The sequence below is a fragment of the Triticum urartu genome, chromosome 1 (assembly GCF_003073215.2).
Source record: "Triticum urartu cultivar G1812 chromosome 1, Tu2.1, whole genome shotgun sequence".
In the NCBI taxonomy this organism is placed as follows: domain Eukaryota; kingdom Viridiplantae; phylum Streptophyta; class Magnoliopsida; order Poales; family Poaceae; genus Triticum; species Triticum urartu.
In genome coordinates, this window is record NC_053022.1 from 569,806,038 (window position 1) to 569,824,367 (window position 18,330).

At 44.8% G+C, this 18,330-nt stretch overlaps 1 protein-coding gene across 3 annotated transcripts; it reads left to right on the top strand.

Annotated features, from left to right (window-relative positions):
- The first annotated feature begins 16,332 nt into the window (after positions 1-16,332).
- Positions 16,333-17,775, top strand: LOC125540113. Of its 3 annotated transcripts, none has more exons than XM_048703704.1 (2): positions 16,333-16,911; positions 17,256-17,775. In XM_048703704.1, the coding sequence occupies exons 1-2, from the start codon at positions 16,711-16,713 to the stop codon at positions 17,715-17,717; spliced, it is 663 nt and encodes a 220-aa protein (XP_048559661.1). In that variant the 5' UTR covers positions 16,333-16,710; the 3' UTR covers positions 17,718-17,775. The 3 variants fall into 3 exon arrangements, with proteins under 3 accessions (XP_048559661.1, XP_048559663.1, XP_048559669.1); XM_048703706.1 differs by having other exon boundaries at positions 17,259-17,775; XM_048703712.1 differs by having other exon boundaries at positions 16,333-16,902.
- The last annotated feature ends 555 nt before the right edge of the window (positions 17,776-18,330 follow it).

Genomic DNA, 18,330 nt, shown 5'->3' on the forward strand with positions numbered 1-18,330 from the left:
ATCGGATCTGAGATCACGATCGCGGAATAAAACCGACGAAAAGAAAGAGACGAACGGTTAAACGAACGGACGTCGTTAACCGGGAAAAATCAGTGATCACGTTCGTTGAGACGAACGGTCCGAAAGAAGAACGAAAACCGATCTAGGGTTTTCGGAAAAGAAACCGAAAAAGAAACGGAAAACCGATCTAGGATTTCGGAAGAAAACCGAAACAAAAACCGGAAGAAAAGAAAAGAATTGGAGAGAAAACGGAACGGTTCTTTTAGGAAAAACCAGACCGGGGAAGAAAAAGAGGGGTGCGGCTACCTCGGGAGGCGGGGCTCCGGGCGGCGGCGGCGGCTTAGGCGCGGGGCGGTGCGGCTAGGCGGCGGCGGGTGAGGGGCGCGGTTTGGGGCTGCGCGCTGCTGCTTGCTGCGGCTTAGGAGGAGAGGGCTTGGGGTTTTGATTTGATGATTTGGAGGGGGGTGTGGGGGTATTTATATTGGGGGGGGGGGGGGGGTTTCTGGGGGTAGGGGACAAGAAATAGAGTAGGAATAGGAAAGAAAAAGAGGAAACGGAGTAGGACTAAAGTCCTACTAGGAAACAAAAAGGGGCGGCGACTCTTGCCTCTGGCGCCTGGCGCGCGCGATGGCCTGGCGCGGCCGGCTGCCTGCGCTGGGGAGGCGGTGGCTGGCCTGGGCCTTGGCCCGGCTGGCCTGCTGGATTTTTTTTAAACGGTTTCACGCGCAGAAAAACACAGAAAAGAAAATCTAAACGGCCTCCAAAAATTCTAAAGTAAATTTTCCCCGACTCCTAAAAATGAGCCGAACAAAATGAACTTTACTCCGGACCTAGAGTGAAATTTTTGAAAACGCGCATTTTTCCCTATCCAAATAAAATGCAAAATAAACACCGGAAAACAAAAATTGATTTATCCATTAGATCTTCATTTTTCCTCAATTTTGGGAAAGTCATATTATTCTCTCTCTTATTTTTTTGATATTGGAAAAATAATTGAAGATGAAATAAATAAATCAAATGATCGTCTTTTCAAAATTTGAGAAAACTCAAATAGGAAAATAACGAAAGCTCCAACTCTCTCCGAGGGTCCTTGAGTTGCGTGAAATTTCTAGGATCAATGAAAATGCAAGAAAATATGTTATGCATGATGATCTAGTGTATAACATTCCAAATTGAAAATTTGGGATGTTACAACAACATTGCAATCATGCTCATCATTCAAATATTTTGAGCCAAGCATTTATTGACTTCTTCTTCTAACAACTGAGCACAATTTTCCGAACCATAATTTTCAAGAAAGATACTATAAAGATGATCAATAGTAGGATGCAACCTAAATTCCATTTTTATGTAGTTTTATTTTATAAACCAAACAAGTGATAAAACAAGAAACTAAAAGGTTTAATTGCAAGATCTGAAGATATACCTTCAAGCACTCACCTCCCCGGCAACGGCACCAGAAAAGAGCTTGATGTCTACTACGCAACTTTATTCTTGTAGACACGTGTTGGGCCTCCAAACGCAGAGTTTTGTAGGACAATAACAATTTTCCCTCAAGTGGATGACCCAAGGTTTATCAATCCGTGAGAGGTGTAGGATGAAGATGGTCTCTCTCAAACGACCCTGTAACCAAATACAAGAAATCTCTTGTGTACCTAACACGCCTAATACAATGGAAAATTGTATAGGTGCACTAGTTCGGCGAAGAGATGGTGATAAAAGTGTAATATGGATGGTAAAAATATTTTTTTATAATCTGAATAAATAAAAACAGCAAGGTAGCAAATAGTAAACAGACACAAAAACGGTGCTGCAATGCTTGAAAATGAGGCCTAGGGTTCGTACTTTCAATAGTGCAACCTCTCAACAATGCTAACATAGTTGGATCATATGATTATCCCTCAAAGTGCAATAAAGAATCACTCCCAAGTTCCTATTAGCGGAGAACAAAAGATAGAAATTGTTTTGTAGGGTATGAAACCACCTCAAAGCTATTCTCTCTGATCAATCGTCTATCCTAGAGTTTGTACTAAAATAACACAAGCTATTCTTTCCGATCAATCTAATCAAGAGTTCGTACTAAAATAACACGAAAGCAAATTCATATTCATAATACTCAATCCACACAAAGAACTACAAGGGGACCCCAAAGTTTCTATCGAAGAAAAGATAATAAAAACATGTATCAACCCCTATGAAAAGATTACCCCAATATCACCGCAGGAATCCGCAAGTTGAATGCCATAACATATATATATCAAGTGAATCAATAAGATACCCCAATGCAACCTCAAGTATTCATACCGCAAGACATACATCATGTGTTCTCATCTCTGAATATTCAATCCGACATGACAAAACTTCAAAGGGTAAAGATTCAATTCATCACAACAAGAGTATATATAGAGGGGAGAAACATCATATGATCTTACTATATTAACAAAGCCCATGATATAGATCACGAGAGAGAGAGAGAGAGAGAAAGCGAGAGAGATTAAACACATAGCTATTAGTACAAACCCTCAACCCCGAGGGTGGACTACTCCCTCCTCATCGTGGTGGCTGCCGGGATGATGAGGATGGCCACATGAGATGATTCCCCCCCCCCTCCGGCAGGGTGCCAAAACGGGTCTAGATTGGTTTCGATGGCTACGGAGCCCTGCGGCGGCGGAACTTCTGTTCTAGGTTAACCCCAAAGGGTTTCGGAATATTTGGAAATTTATAGTGTAGAGAGGGCATGCGGGAGGCCACCGAGGTGGGCACCCCCTCGGTGCTGATCTGGCCCATCAGAGTCTTCTAGCCCATAAAAATCCACAAAAAGTTTCGCGGTGTTTGGACTCCGTTTGATATTGATTTCCTCCGATGTAAAAAACATGCAGAAAACAGCAACTGACACTTGGCACTATGTCAATAGGTTAGTACCAAAATGATATAAAGTTGCTATAAAATGATCGTAAAACATCTAAGAATGATAAAATAACAACATGAATACTTCATAAATTATAGATACGTTGGAGATGTATCAGGGCACACTTCTTTCGCGTGAAGGACGCACTCACGCACACTTCACCACTGCGCGGCGGCATGCATAGAAGGACACACTCGCGCACACCCAGCACACAACACACACCAGCACACGTGTACACCAGCGTCGCCGCCAGCTGAGATGGACGGCGAGGAGCCAACAAGCGGAGGCGGCTCGAGCCAAAACTGCATCCGGCGAGCCTGGACTTCATCAGCAGCCTCCCCGATGACATTTGCTCGTCATCATCGGCCTCCTCCCCACCAAATCTGCCGTGCGGACCACCCTACTCTCCCAGCGGTGGCGCCCCCTCTGGCGCCGCGTCCCACTCAACCTCACCATCGATAGCTGCCTCTGTGACGGGGATTGCAAGCGCATGGCCGCAGTCTCCAAGATCCTTTCATCGCACCATGGGCTAGCCAGATGCCTTGACATCCACATGTTCAGTACCAACTGCAAGGTCCAAGCCAAGTTCGACGAGTGGTTCTTATCCCCCGCCCTAGATCAGCTCGATTTGCTCAGCTTTGAAGCTGGATGATGTCGCTCTCTACCGTCGTTCGCGCTCCGCCCCACGCCAACGCTGCGCCGCGCCAGCTTCAGCTCCTGCTATCTCCCCCAGATTAATGCCGCGCCCGCCCTTCTTCTCCCTCAACTCAAGCAGCTCGACCTCTTCGACAGTGGCATCTCGAAGAAGGCTATGGAGCATCTGCTCCGCAGCTGTACTGCGCTCGAGTACCTTCGTCTTCAGCAAATCCACGGGTTCATTAGCCTCCACATCGCACCAACGAATCTTTGATGGATGTATGTGTCTTGCTGGCCCTGCAACAAGACATCAATTGGGAAGAGATCACTCCAGCTGTTCCACGTTATGGTCATTGAGAATGCGCCTTTCCTTGATAGATTGCTTGTATCTGATCTAGAAGGTCCAACAAAAATTAGGGTAATTGACGCGCCAAAATTGACAATGTTGGTGTACTCCTCTGCCAAATTCTCCAAACTCTTTATTGGATCCGTAATCGTTTAGGTACAACACTCATCTTCTTCTCCGTCTTCTTGAAATTCACATTTTAAAATTTCTTCTTGATGTATTTACGACTATTATCCAGAAAATGATTCCCACAATCTTGACCCAGTCTATGCGCACAGTGAAGATCTTGGCAATAAAATCTATCGGCCCCAATCTAGATCAAGTTGTTGGATTACTTACATGCTTTCCGTGCATGGAGAAGCTACTCATCGAGGTGAAACTTCTTTCCTATTAGTAAACGTAAATCACAACGTAGCTCAATTTGTCCGTAATTTTCCCAAATTACGATGACAAGTGTAGTGTTCAAAACTGCATCTACGCACTGCATTGAAAGAAATACTTTTAGTATTTTTTCTCACGTGATTGTTGGGGAACGTAGCATGCAATTTCAAAAAAAAATCCTACGATCACGCAAGATCTATCTAGGAGATGCATAGCAACGAGAGAGAGAGTGTGTCCATGTACCCTCGTAGACCAAAAGCGGAAGCGTTAGGTTAACGCGGTTGATGTAGTCGAACATCTTCACGATCCAACCGATCTAGTACCGAACGTACGGCACCTCCGAGTTCAGCACACGTTCAGCTCGATGAAGTCCCTTGAACTCTTGATCCGGCAAAGGGTCGAGGGAGAGTTGCGTCGGCACGACGGCGTGGTGATGGTGATGGTGATGTGATCCGCGCAGGGCTTCGCTTAAGCACTACGTGAATATGACCGGAGGGGTAAACTGTGGAGAGAGACGCCGCACATGGCTTGGAACAATTGGTGTGTCTCCAAGGGGTGCCGTGCCCACGTATATAAAGGAGGGAGAGGAGGCCAGCCACCAGGGGCGCGCCATAGGGGGGAAACCGACTAGGACTCCCAATCCTAGTCGGCCCCCCTTTCCTATCTATCGGAGGGGAAAAAGGGAAGGAGAGGGAGAGGGAGAGGGAAAGAGGAAAGGGGCCGCGCCCCCTCCCCCCTTGTCCAATTCAGACTCCCTTGGGGGGCACCACCCTGCGGGCTCCCCTCTCTTTCTCCCCAATGGCCCATGAAGGCCCATTACTTCCTCGGGGGGTTCCAGTAACCCCAATACTCCGAAATATACCCGAACCATTCTGAAACCATTTTGGTGTCCGAATATCATCGTCCAATATATCAATCTTTATCTCTCGACCATTTCAAGACTCCTCGTCATGTCCGTGATCTCATCCGAGACTCCAAACAATCTTTGGTCACCAAAACACATAACTCATAATACAAATCGTCATCGAACGTTAAGCGTGCGGACCCTACGGGTTCGAGAACTATGTAGACATGACCGAGACACATCTCCAATCAATAACCAACAATGGAACCTGGATTCTCATATTGGTTCCTACATATTCTACGAAGATCTTTATCGGTCAAACCGCAATAACAACATATGTTATTCCCTTTGTCATCGGTATGTTACTTGCCCGAGATTCGATCGTCGGTATCCTCATACCTAGTTCAATCTCGTTACCGGCAAGTCTCTTTACTCGTTCCGTAATGCATCATCCCGTAACTAACTCATTACTCACATTGCTTGCAAGGCTTATAGTGATGTACATTACTGAGAGGGCCCAGAGATACCTCTCCGATACTCGAAGTGACAAATCCTAATCTTGATCTATGTCAACCCAACAAACACCTTCGGAGACACCTGTAGAGCATCTTTATAGTCACCCAGTTACGTTGTGACGTTTGATAGCACACAAGGTGTTCCTCCGGTATTTGGGAGTTGCATAATCTCATAGTTAGAGGAATATGTATAAGTCATGAAGAAAGCAATAGCAATAAAACTTAATGATCATTATGCTAAGCTAACAGATGGCTCATGTCCATCACATCATTCCCTAATAATGTGATCTCGTTCATCTAATGACAACACATGTCTATGGTCAAGAAACTTAACCATCTTTGATTAAGGAGCTAGTCAAGTAGAGGCATACTAGGGACACTCTGTTTTGTCTATGTATTCACACATGTACCAAGTTTCCGGTTAATACAATTCTAGCATGAATAATAAACATTTATCATGATATAAGGACATATAAATAACAACTTTATTATTGCCTCTAGGGCATATCTCCTTCAGTGATCACCTACATTGTTTTTTTGTTGTACTACAATAGTAGCCTAGGCTAGTCATAGTGGCAAGTAACTTAGACTAGTAACTCTATGGTTACCCTAAGAGCAAGTACTACCTCCGTCCTGGTTTACTCTTCCTATTTTGAGTATCAAAATTTGACCATAGATTTAACTAACAAAATGTTAATGCATGTCACTAAAAATTATATCGTTGGATTCGTATTTGAACATAATTTCAAATGGTATAGTTTTTGGTGACATGCATTGACATTTTCTTAGGTAAATCTATGGTCAAAATTTTACACTAAATACAAGGTAGTACAAAAGTGGGCTATAACGGCCCTCCACTATGTAGGCCAAAACACGTTCCAAATTGACTTGTGATGCATTTGACATCGATGCCCCTCCATTGCTCACCTGGTGCCCCAATCTAAATCACCTACTTTACTCCGGTGCCAAATTAACTCATGCAATGAAAAAACAATTGTGTGGGAGAGGAAGAGGACTAAGGCAATAAAAAACACTTGTTTGGGAGAGTGAGAGGCTGGTGTAGTTGGTTTGATTGATTTGTTTATACATGTGGGTCTATGTGCATAGTGTTGCCAACTCTCTCACATTTCTAGAGCGGTGCCAAAATCTTTTGATTCGACATCGATGCGTATTATGTGGCATTCTTTTGAGAAATATGGCATCGGCCACATAGTAGAAGGCAACAAATTCCCAAGCTCTTCACGTGCTCCTAGGTAAATGAGAGGAAAGAGAGAGAGTGAAAAAATATCACTAGCCAGCCAACCCTATCGTACGAGTGAATGATATTGGTACCTCTTGATGACACAACAATCTTATACAGCCAGCTGCTCTAATATATTCTCTTCTTTTGCAGATAAAAAAAGACCAGAAAGTGAAAAATGTACTGCACTATAATAATCTCATCGAATGCCTTGATCTCCATCTTACAGAAATTGATTTGATCGACTATCGAGGCAGCACATCTGAGATTAAATTGGCCAGGTTTGTTCTGGAGGCAAGTGTGCTCAAAGTAATAAGGTTTGGTGTTCTCTGGCGCAACAATGAATGGCATGTTGATCACCGCAAGCGTCTAAGCCTAAATGACAAAGTCTCCACAGAAGTTGAATTTGTTTTTGAAACATCAAGTTGCCAGAGACTAAAAAATTTATTTGCCCATTAGTGACTTGTCAGGGCGATGGATTTTAGTTTGTACGACAATGTTGCATCCACCTTAAGTAACGAAAATTCTTACATAAAGTTCCTAGTAATTCCCTCTTCTTAGGTGCAACATTACTCCTAACATGTGTAATATCAGTTTGAAACTTTTAATATTGCCGTGTCATATTCCTGCGTTTTTAAAATCCTGCTAATCAAAGAGGTCCTGAGTTGGTGATGATGGTGTGCCTGCCATCTTTCACCAATGGCGGTCGGATCTTGATCTGACGCATACAAAGCAAACTTTTGCAGTTTTGCAAAAAGATGCCCGCACTTGTTCCCTATTTACAAACAACTCCTTGTCTCTCACAATCGGCCTTATCTCCTCCCCAGCACATCTAGAAGGCCATGGAAAAAATCTAGATCGATGGCCACTGCCGGCGCCGTCCACCCCCAATCTTGGTGTTCCGTGCAATGCACGGGAATCTTACTTGTACTCCGTATAAGAAAAGAGTAGAGATACTCGTGGCAACACATGGGAAATTATGTCGAACACGGCTAGTTGTAAGCAGGCTAGCTCTACAGCCATGATGATAGGGACTGCAGACGGTGAGGCCAACTTTGGTATGCCGAACACGGCACCTACACTCAGGTGTCATCTCCGGCGCAGGGTCTTGTCACTTCACTGTGAGGAGCAGCACGTAATAATTTGACCAACGGGTAGTACAATACTACTATATTGGTAGTACTATTACTAGTACTAGCACCACCGTCTGGATTTAACAGTATTACCACATCCGTCTGGATATAGTATTTGACAAGCAGTATCTAGTAATGCATGTCACAAAAAATATACTACTCCCTCTGTAAATAAATAGGGGGGCCTGGGGGTCGAATCCACCATCCAATATGTGGACGTGTGGTGGCGCCTTTGTGGCATCTCTCTTCAAAGCTCACCGGACACCATCCGCTGGAGGAGGACCGAGAGCGGCACCTACTCCTCCAAGTCATGCTACCTCGCGCTCTTCCATGGATCCATAGCTTCCCCAACCTGGAACCTCACTTGGAAGCCTTGGGCACCAGAGGGGATCAAGATTTTCCTCTGGCTTGCCGTCCTTGATCGTTGTTGGACCTCTGCACGCCTTGCCCGCCACAGCCTATCGCACACCACCACTTGTGCCCTCTGTGACTAGGAAGAGGACACCACGCACCACCTGCTTGTGGGATGCGTCGTGACCCGCACTGTGAGGTACGATATCCTATCCTGGTGCCGCCTCACTATGCCTCCACCGGATGACACCATGGACTTCTACGACTGGTAGGCTACGGCCCTCCACTACTCCTCGGCGGGCCAGCGCAAAGGCCTTGCTTCTCTCGTTGCGTTGACTACATGGACCATATGGAGGCATCGCAACGCTTGTATATTCGACGGTGCAACTCCTTCCACAACCCTCCTGATTCATGACATCAAGGAGGAAGCTCGCACGTGGGCCAACGCCGGTGCTCGAGGGCTTAGTTCGATCATTGGTGTAACCTGACTTTGTTGTACGCGGGCTGAGCCCCCTTCCTCTGTTCAAAGCGACCTCATAAGCGCCTACCAGTGTACGCTTCATGAGGTCCGCCACTGTTTGTTCTCCCCTTCTATCAAAGGAATGGTACGCTCCACGCGTATTCGTGAAAAAAAAGGTGGCCTAGGCTTTCGAGATATGCGCGCCTTCAACCGAGCGTTATTAGTAAAATAGGCTTGGCGTTTGTTGGATAATCCAGGGAGCTTATGTGAAGGCGAAATATTTCCCAAATGGAACCTGTTGGATTCAGTTTTCTCGGGTAGCGGTGTGGAAGGGTATTGAGTATGGGCTGGGACTAGTCAAGAAGGGGATGATATGGAGAGTAGGTGATGGTCGTTCTATTCGTACTTGGTGAGATCCATGGATTCTCCGTGGCTCATCTTTTAGCCCTATAACCCGAGAAGGAATTGTAGACTGAAACGGGTTTCAGATTTTATTGATGAGCATGGAGCTTGGTTAAAGGAGAAAGTGGAGGAGTTTTTTTGGCCTATGGATGTGATACATATTTTAAAGATTAGAACATCGCCTCGCCTTTGGGAGGATTTCTTGGCTTGGCAGCCGGAGTGTTCGGGCAGGTTTACTGTTCGTAGTGCGTATTAGTTAGCTACTCTACAACACGATGTTGATTTTGTTGGGGGCGCGAGCAGCTGTCATCCAGACGGGGAGCTTCCATTGTGGAGGAATATATGGCAGACCATAGTGCCTCAGAAGATGAAAATATTAGCTTGGAATGTTGTGTCAGGAGCTTTGGCAACTACAGAAAACAAACAATACCGGCACTTGTCCATGAGAGCAACCTGTCCTATCTGCGAGAGGGAAGCTGAAGGATCGTTTCACGCCTTGGTTGCATGCCCACATGCACGCGAACCGTGGGACGCAATGAGCACTGTATGGCCAATTCCGTACAAGGAGCAGGTGTTTGACTCGGGCAGGGACTGGCTGCTATTTCTGCTAGCGGGTTGCTCGGACATAGCCCATAGTATGGTTTCATGCTGGTATGGCGTATTTGGTAGATACGAGTTGATATTACTCATGGAAAAGAGTGTGCACCTACGCAGGTCTCCATTGATTTCCTAGAAAGCTACTTGAAGTCGATTCTTGATGCTCAAAAGTATACAATGGAAGAAATGCTAAAAGGAAAGATAGTGGTGGAAGACATAGGGGAAAGACCAAAGCTGTACCGGGAGTCCAAAGTGCTGCGTTGGTCGGCGCCGCCTGGCAACATGACGGATTTGTTCTGTGGATGGGTCGTTCCTAGCAGAGGACGACACGGCGGCGGTCGGAATGATTCAACACAGACATGATGGCTCGGTCATTTGCTCGTCTATCGGTATTTGTTCAACAGTAGTGAGGCTCTAGAGACTGAGATTCATGCACTGATGATTTATATTGATACGACGCTCGCCTCGAGAACATATAGAGCTTCCGGTGATAGTTCAGTCTGATTCTTCGACTGCTTTATTTTGTATTTCAAATTCTAGTTTAGATCGATCATTGTTTGGTCACTTATAGTAGCTGAAATTAAGTCCCTTATGGTTCATAGGGTGTCTATTCCGCAGAGATTTCATAGGTCTTTAAAATAGTGTTGCAGATTGCTTGGCAAGGTATAGTCGCTCTGAGCGAGCTACGACTGTGTGGCTAGGCGGAGGACCCCATGTATTTAGGATCTTTTACCAAAAGATCCCTACCATAAGACTAGCCACGATGGGAGTAACTTCAGCAGTAACATCGAGTCCAACTCAGCAAATTTGTTTATGTGGCAATAAGTTAATGATGAGAGATGTAGTTGTAGTAACTTAGCTAGTTATTGTAACATCACATGTCCCAATGCAATATGAGTCTATAACCTAATAAATGAATCTTTGCATGTTAACACCCTTAAGTTACTATGAAGGTAGTAACATAGTCTAGGGATATGTGTATGTTACTATCCATTGTGGCTAGTCTAATGGAATAAAACCCTTTTGATCTCCCAAAAAAACATAATCGCCCTTTTTTTGAAAAACATATGGATGACGTGGTGGTATGGAATTTTTGCAAATCGGCCCTCCTTTTTTTATTACTATTCGGCATCCTTATTTTCTCCCAGTTGTCATATCAGCGAACACCTGCCGTGCGCGCTGGGTATCTCGGCAACGGCGGCCAAGCCAGAAGCTCCAGGCGTGTTGCGGCCGAGACCTCGGTGTCCAGATCCATGGCGCCATCCACCTTTTCCTTCCACCCCTCCACCCTGATGGGCTCAAGCGCCGCCAGATCCGAGTTTCCCGACTGGGTCCTGCTCTGCGAGGAGCCGCGTTTCTCGGAACTCCGGAACGAGACCACCGTCTAGTGCGAGACCAGCGAGGGCCAAGCCGTGGAGGTCTCCTTCTGGCTCGTCGACCCACCGGGCGCCTCCTACTTCTCCTTCAACTGCCCCGGCCTCGACGCCTCCGCCTTCGACGACTACGCACCGCCCTCCCTCGTCTGCGTCGGGGCCGCCTTCGTCCTCTTCAGCCTCACAATCAGGGGCTCCACCCACCACTTCGTCTACAAAGCTGCCCCTGCAGGGAAACAATCACTTGAAGCGCTCCCCGACCCTCCGGTCTACAGAAGACGGCGGTTCGGCCTCCTGCCCCGCGGCGACGGCGGCGAGCACTACGCCGTGGCCTACCTCGACCGCCAGTGGATCTCCCAAGGCGATTATTGGCGGTTTGATGCGCACGTCTGTTCCTCTGAAACGCAGGCATGGAGCAGCCACAGGTTGTCGTTGCTGCACTTATCCGAGTCTGACAAGCTGCTCTGTTGTAAGCATAGCTTGTACTATAGGCATATCGCCGTTGCAGGCTCACTAGGCTGGGTTGATCTCCTGCGTGGTGTCCTCCTCCTTCACAACCTCTTCGACGGTGGTGAACCTGTCTTCGAATTCATCCCATTCCCTGAATCAAGGGTGAACTTTCTCAACGAGGATGGCCGCCCTCACCGCGCCTTGAGTATTATTGCAACGTGGCCTGCTGTGATGATCTCCTCAAGTTCATCGAGATAGAATTTGACGACCCTCTTGTCAGGACCAGCCGTAAAGGTTGGAAAGCCACTGTGTGGAACAGGAAGATCTCTTGGAACAAGTGGGAGATCCGATCCACGGTTGATGTTGCTAAAATCTCAGTGGACCAAAGTTATTCTGCTTTGTTGCTTGAGCTGCGGGGTGACGAGAGCCAAAAACTGGACTTGTAGAAACTGGTTTTCTATGCCCCGGTGCTGAGCACCCACGATGACGATCTCTTTTACATGATGGCCAAGGTGAATGCTGAAGACGAGACTGCCTGGGCCATCGCAGTTGACATGGAAAGGGCAGCTGTCGAAGCAATGGCCCCGTTTTCGCTCGGATGGCACCACTACCACATTGCAAGGTTCTGCCCATGCGACTTCCCCAAGTACCTCAATATGAACCCAGGCGATTCTTCCATCTTTATCCACATGTGATTTAACTAGCAGTGTTATCTTTTGAATTCTTTCTTGTTTGTTGGTTATATGTGCTTAGGACAATGTTTCAGTATTGACACTGGACTGTTTATATTGATATAATTCGTAAAAAATGGTTCATCATCTGCTGAGTGGGCAACAAAATTGCTCAATTGACAACTTGTGTGTACTTTTGCCGTCCTTTTTATTGAACTGTTTCTTTGACCAAATTTTTGCAGGAGCAGACATGCATAATCCAGTGGACAAGTGCTTTGAGTGGTAATTCAAACATCGCTAATTTTACATGTTCAAGTATTTGATTCTTTTGCATGATATCTTTTTCATTTATGCTGTTGCTTCTGTTGGATGCCTGTTGCAGGTTGAGTGTAAAGCACTGTGTGGTGCAAGTGTTGTGGGCTCTGGATTGGCTTTGAGAACTTGGTAACTAATAGAAGTTTGACTTCTAGATGTATTCTATTTATTTCTCTTGGTTATAATACACTAGATGTGCAGCCAACATTCGACCACTAGTAAAAAAACAGGGCTTTGGTCACAGGGCAATATTCACATTAGTCCTGGTTCAGTCACGAACCGGGACTAATGTGAGCATTGGTCCCGGTTCGTGTGACTAAGGCATTAGTCCCGGTTCACCTGAGCCCTTTAGTCCCGGTTTGTGTCTCAAACCGGGACTAAAGGTCCCATTTTCAAACTCTACACCCCCCCGGATCGCCTTTTTTGTTTTGAAAAAATCAAAAGAAAATGATAAAAACTTCAAAAAAATAAAATCCTTCGAGAGGTAGTTATATTACTACATCTACTAGTTAGGAAAATTTAAAAACTTAAATTTGGACATGTTTTGCAAAAAGTGCAGGGAAAACGTAAAACGGCTATAACTTTTGCATACGATGTCGGAAAAAAAACGTATAATATATCAAAATGTTCAGCACGAAAATCCGCATCCGTTTTTGACAGCCTACGGCTTGTTTGCAAATTTTTAGAATCCTTAAATTCTAAAAGGAAAAAAGTTATGCTCAAATTTCAGTTTTTTTTTGTATTTTCGTTAAATCTGGTCAAACTATGGTCAAACTACTTATTCAAGAAGTATTAGTGTTACTAAATAATTATTCAAGAATATTAGTGTTACTAAATAATTATTTTAGTTTTTTTGAATTTTGGTCAAATCTGGTCAAACTGTGGTCAAACTACTTATTCAAGAAATATTAGTGTTACTAAGTAATTATTTCAGTTTTTTTTAAAATTTTGGTCAAACATTGGTCAAACTATGGCCAAACTATGGCCAAACTGTGGTCAAACTATGGTCAAACTGTGGTCAAACTAGTTATTCAAGAAATATTAGTGTTACTAAATAATTATTGTTTTTTAGAACATTAGTTTCAAACTCAAACAGTGAAATGTGTGACTTCATGCTCAAGCTAAATTCCTGAGGGTTAATAGGATTGACATCTTACTATTGTCAGGAAAACAACAAGTGCAGACTTGGAAACGAGGGAAAATAGAACCCGAAAGTTAAGCGTGCTCAGGCTGGAGTAGTGAGAGGATGGGTGACCGTCCGGGAAGTTAGATGATTTGGAATGATGAGGGGTAATTAGAGATTAGAGGTTAAATTGAGCAGTGATGAGGGGTGATTAGAGACTAGAGGTTAAAATATTTCACAAATTTGAAAACAAAAAATTCAAAAAAATCATAAAATTTTCTTTAGTACCGCTTGGTGTTACCAACCAGGACTAAAGGTGGACCTCCAGGCAGCGGCCACGTGGAGGGCCTTTAGTCCCGGTTCGTATAAGAACCGGGACTAAAGGGGGAGGCTTTAGTAACGACCCTTTAGTCCCGGTTCCAGAACCGGGACTAAAGGCCCTTATGAACCCGGACTAAAGGCCCTTTATCTACTAGTGAACAAGTGGATGATTAGACTGTTGATCAACAATTAATTTCCTTAACACCATCTGTGAATATCTTCTGAATGTAATTTGTAGCATTACTCTAAATGCTTGTCCATGTCAATTATAATATTCTTTTAAATTTCTCGGCGGAAAAGTTTAGCAAGTGCATCCTGTGAACTACCATGATAGTATATATGTTCTTGCAAATTGGCTGTCATGACCCGGAGATTCACATGTGTATGGTCCTTTGCACATCAATGCTTGGAAATTGAGAGGTCAACTTATAAGACATGTAGATTATTACTTCAGTTTTCTCTTGTATCATCTCTGCGTTCCAGTAACAGATCAGTAAGTTATGTTATTCTGTCTCACAAATTATATAGTCCAAGGCTTCATGTTACGAGTGCATCTTTTTCTCTTTGCTAACCCTTTGTGGTTAAGGTTTTTTTTTCTTGGAACTGCGCAAGCGTCTTTGCTTTGACAAGCTTGAGATTCTTCATTTTTTTGGGTCCAAACTATGGAGACAGCCATTGCTAACGTGTTTACAAAGCAGTTGCTTAATTTCAATATTATGGTCTCTCAACTTTCATGAGCAATTGCTTGAATTAATATTATGAATCCTAAAGAAAATCTTGATGCAGATGGTAAAACATTCTGGTCAAGGTGAAGCTGCATCGGAGACTGTCGAATTTTGCTTACGGTATATGGATGCGGAAACCAGAAAATTGTTTGTGATAACTTAGCTTTATATCTGACCAAGTGTCAGGTGTTCCCTAGAGCTCTGGAAGATTTTCACTTGGCACTACATGAATCACCAAGCAATGGGTCAGCATCTATTGAAGCCATGAGGAGCAAAATCATTGACATCATTGAAGCTTTGGACAAGTACAATAAAACGAGTCATTTCTCTTCTTTAGTATTAAAAGGAACCATCTAGCCATCCTAATTTTATAATTTTTCAATCCTTTTAGTATCTTGCAAATTGTGCCATTAAAGCTGATGCCGAAAGGAAGGATGCTCGGAGATGCCAGGGACCAAAAAAGAGGAAAAACAATATATGAAACTTGTGAGAAACCGAGCTGTGAAGGAGCTGTGGTCTTGGGTTGTCGCTGGTTCCTGTCTCTCATTTGCTGGTTACTCATACCGATAGTGTTCTTATGTAACCTCCCGTTGGAAATCTTCATTGGAGTTGTTATCTTAATCCCATCATACTTATATGGGATCTTTGTAGTTTGTAGATAACGGTGCATGATCCGATAGTCTCAGATCGGGGATCACACAAGGGTTTTACCTAGGTTAGGAGTAATACCCTATGTCCTGCTTGTTACTATTATTTATGGTGGGTGTATCTTGTGTGAGGGATTGCAATGAAGATTATGGTATGCTATCGTGAGTTATTTCTAAGCGAGCTGATGGGAAATGAGAGCCCTGCAACCTCCACCTTATATGCTCGGTGGGGGCTAGGATTTTACAATAGAGAGATCCGATCTTGTGTCTATCCAGTCCTCCGGGCTCCGGACTCCTAGCTGCCGCCAAGGGTATGGTGGGCCCTTTGGTAGGTCTGCTGCCGAGCTCCCATGGAGAAGCCACCCCCGTTGTATTGCACCGTCAGTAGTCCCCGAGTGTGTCGAAGGTCGAGTTTCGAGATTTTTGGCGGGCTCTGTGTTGGTCTTCGTCCTAAACGGTGTTATGTTTTCTTCATCCTAAACCAATGTACGGTAACTGGTTGAAGCTGCAGAAAAGAATATATGAAACTGATCGATCCCCGTCATACGCCACTATGCCATATGCATAGGCTGTGGCTTATGTATAGGGGCATGTAAAAATTTGTCTGGTAGATATGTACATGAAAGCAATTTTAACATGCTCCCACTTACCCCTTTTTTTCATGTAAAGAGGAGATAAGAAGGTAAGACTTAATCAAACCCAATGTAGAACTTAAACAAAGTGCAGCGTACATGGGCGATGAGTGAAGTAGCAAGTAAGTTATGTACATGTTTACGGACATTGGCAACAATACACCCTCAGCGCAGTACAGGAAGGAAAACATTTCGCGTCGACACACTGGCTGAAAACAGCGCCGGTCGACTCCCTTGCTCGCGTACTGCCTATTGGCCCCACGCACCGAATTATCACACCTAGCCTTATCCCTTTTCCCTTCTGCATCTTCTTCCACACACACATCTCTCTCTCTCAGCGCCCACGGCAGCTCCCAATCCTCTACCTCGCCCTGCGCTAGAACACCTCTGCTCCTCCCTGCCCCTTGCTTCACGCACCATGCGGCCACCGGCTCGATAGCGGCCGTCGCTGCGGTGAATAGGTAAAAAAAAAGCTGCAAGCTGTAATGTGTCGTTGCCGCCATTGGCCGGAGCGGAAGCACCGACAGGAAGGATTACCCGTCGTGCGTGCTACAATGGCGGCAGCAACCTGTGCTACATGGGCCATGGAAAAGCTGCAATCGGCCGGCGAAAAAGCCACAACCGGCTCACATAAGCTACAATGGGGTGTGTTGTAATGTTGGAACCGACGTCGAGATTTGTTGGAATCGGCTTCTCGATTTGCTGGAACCGGCAATCACACTTGCTGGAATCTATGTCACGAGCGTATCATTTTGCTGCAACCAGCCGCAGAGATTGCTGGAACCGGCATCCAGAATTGCTGGAACGGGCTTCTTCTTCAACGACGCCCATGGTGACCACGGTAACCATGATGTTTTTTTGCTTCTTTTTTTGTTGCAACCGGTATATGTTTTTCCTGCGACCGGTGATTTGTTTTGTTACAACCGTTTTATTTTTTTGGTACATTCATTCACGGCCGAGCTGAGTCTCGTGATGGCGGCGAATTTCTTGCTGCAACCATTGTAGTTTTTGCTACATCCGTCGAGAATTTTTGCTACATCCTTTTTTCATGATGGAGTTGCAGGCTCGACGGCGGCGACGATGTTTTCTTGTTGCAACCATTGCTTCTTTTTGCTAAGACCTATGAAATTTTTTGCTACATACATTCATTTTTTTGCTGAAATCGCGTGCTACATCTGGCGACAGAAGACGGCGAGTGCGGGAAGCCAACGCGAGCGCGGGCGGTGCTTCAATCTCCGACGAGGGGATTATGACGAGGGTCGCAGGCGTTCGTCGCAGCCTCTCTCTCTCCGGCGCGCGGCGGCTGCTCCCGATGCGGGAGAAGAAAGAATCAAGGAGGAAGAAGGAGGGAACGACGCGCTTGAGGGGCTGAATCATGAGGGGCGGAATGCACGCATCGTGTGGCTGTCGTGCGTCTGGTCCAAATTTGGTCCAGCGCGCCGGCGCCTATCAGTGTTCGTACCGGAAGGTCAATGGAGATGCTCGGTATATGTTCAAAGCGCCTGTGTGGAGGAGGTGCACACTGCCATGGGGCATTTTGATTTCACTGTCACCGTTTCAGTCCATGTAGTTCCTCCCCATTCCCCAGTGCCTCCTTTTCCTAAAGACATATACGATGTGGTAATGCTTGGCCTACGTCAAGTATAAATGGTTGTATACTTGTGTAAATTCTGTTTCTCTTTTATTTTGTTGCCATCATAGCTAACTTGTGAGCTTTATGTGTAGACTATATATAGTCACACATTGCAGGAGTATGGTAGGAGAGCTCCAATTGATATATTTATTTACTAGTGTGGTATACGTGGATTTGAATATGACTTTATTAATGAATTCATCAGTGAAACCAATGCAATTATAAATCATTTAAATTACCATTGAAACTGAAATGCTAGTTGAGCAGTGCTACAGGGATGACACATCTCCAGCCAAAAGCTGGACGATGGATCAAATTATTGTTGGATGGCATCTTTCAGCAAATCAGCACCGTTTAAGATGGACATCGTCCGGATCTCGTCCATGCACTGTCGTGTGCAGAGTACTTCCGATGCTAGTTACTCCCTCCGTAAACTAATATAAGAGCGTTTAGAATACTATAGTGATCTAAACACTCTTATATTAGTTTAAGAGGAAGTATAAAATAATATTAAAATATAGAAGAGAGAATATAAATGTTATGTACATAGACATTCTGCTGCAAAACTAGACATGTATATCAGAGAATCTTTATAAACCATTGTCAATATGAATATATATACATCAT

Coding starts and splice junctions, on each gene's coding strand:
- LOC125540113 (XM_048703704.1), top strand. CDS start 16,711: ATGGGGTGTGTTGTAATGTTGGAACCGACGTCGAGATTTGTTGGAATC. Junction 16,912..17,255: donor CGACGCCCATGGTGACCACG/GTAACCATGATG, acceptor ATCTGGCGACAG/AAGACGGCGAGTGCGGGAAG.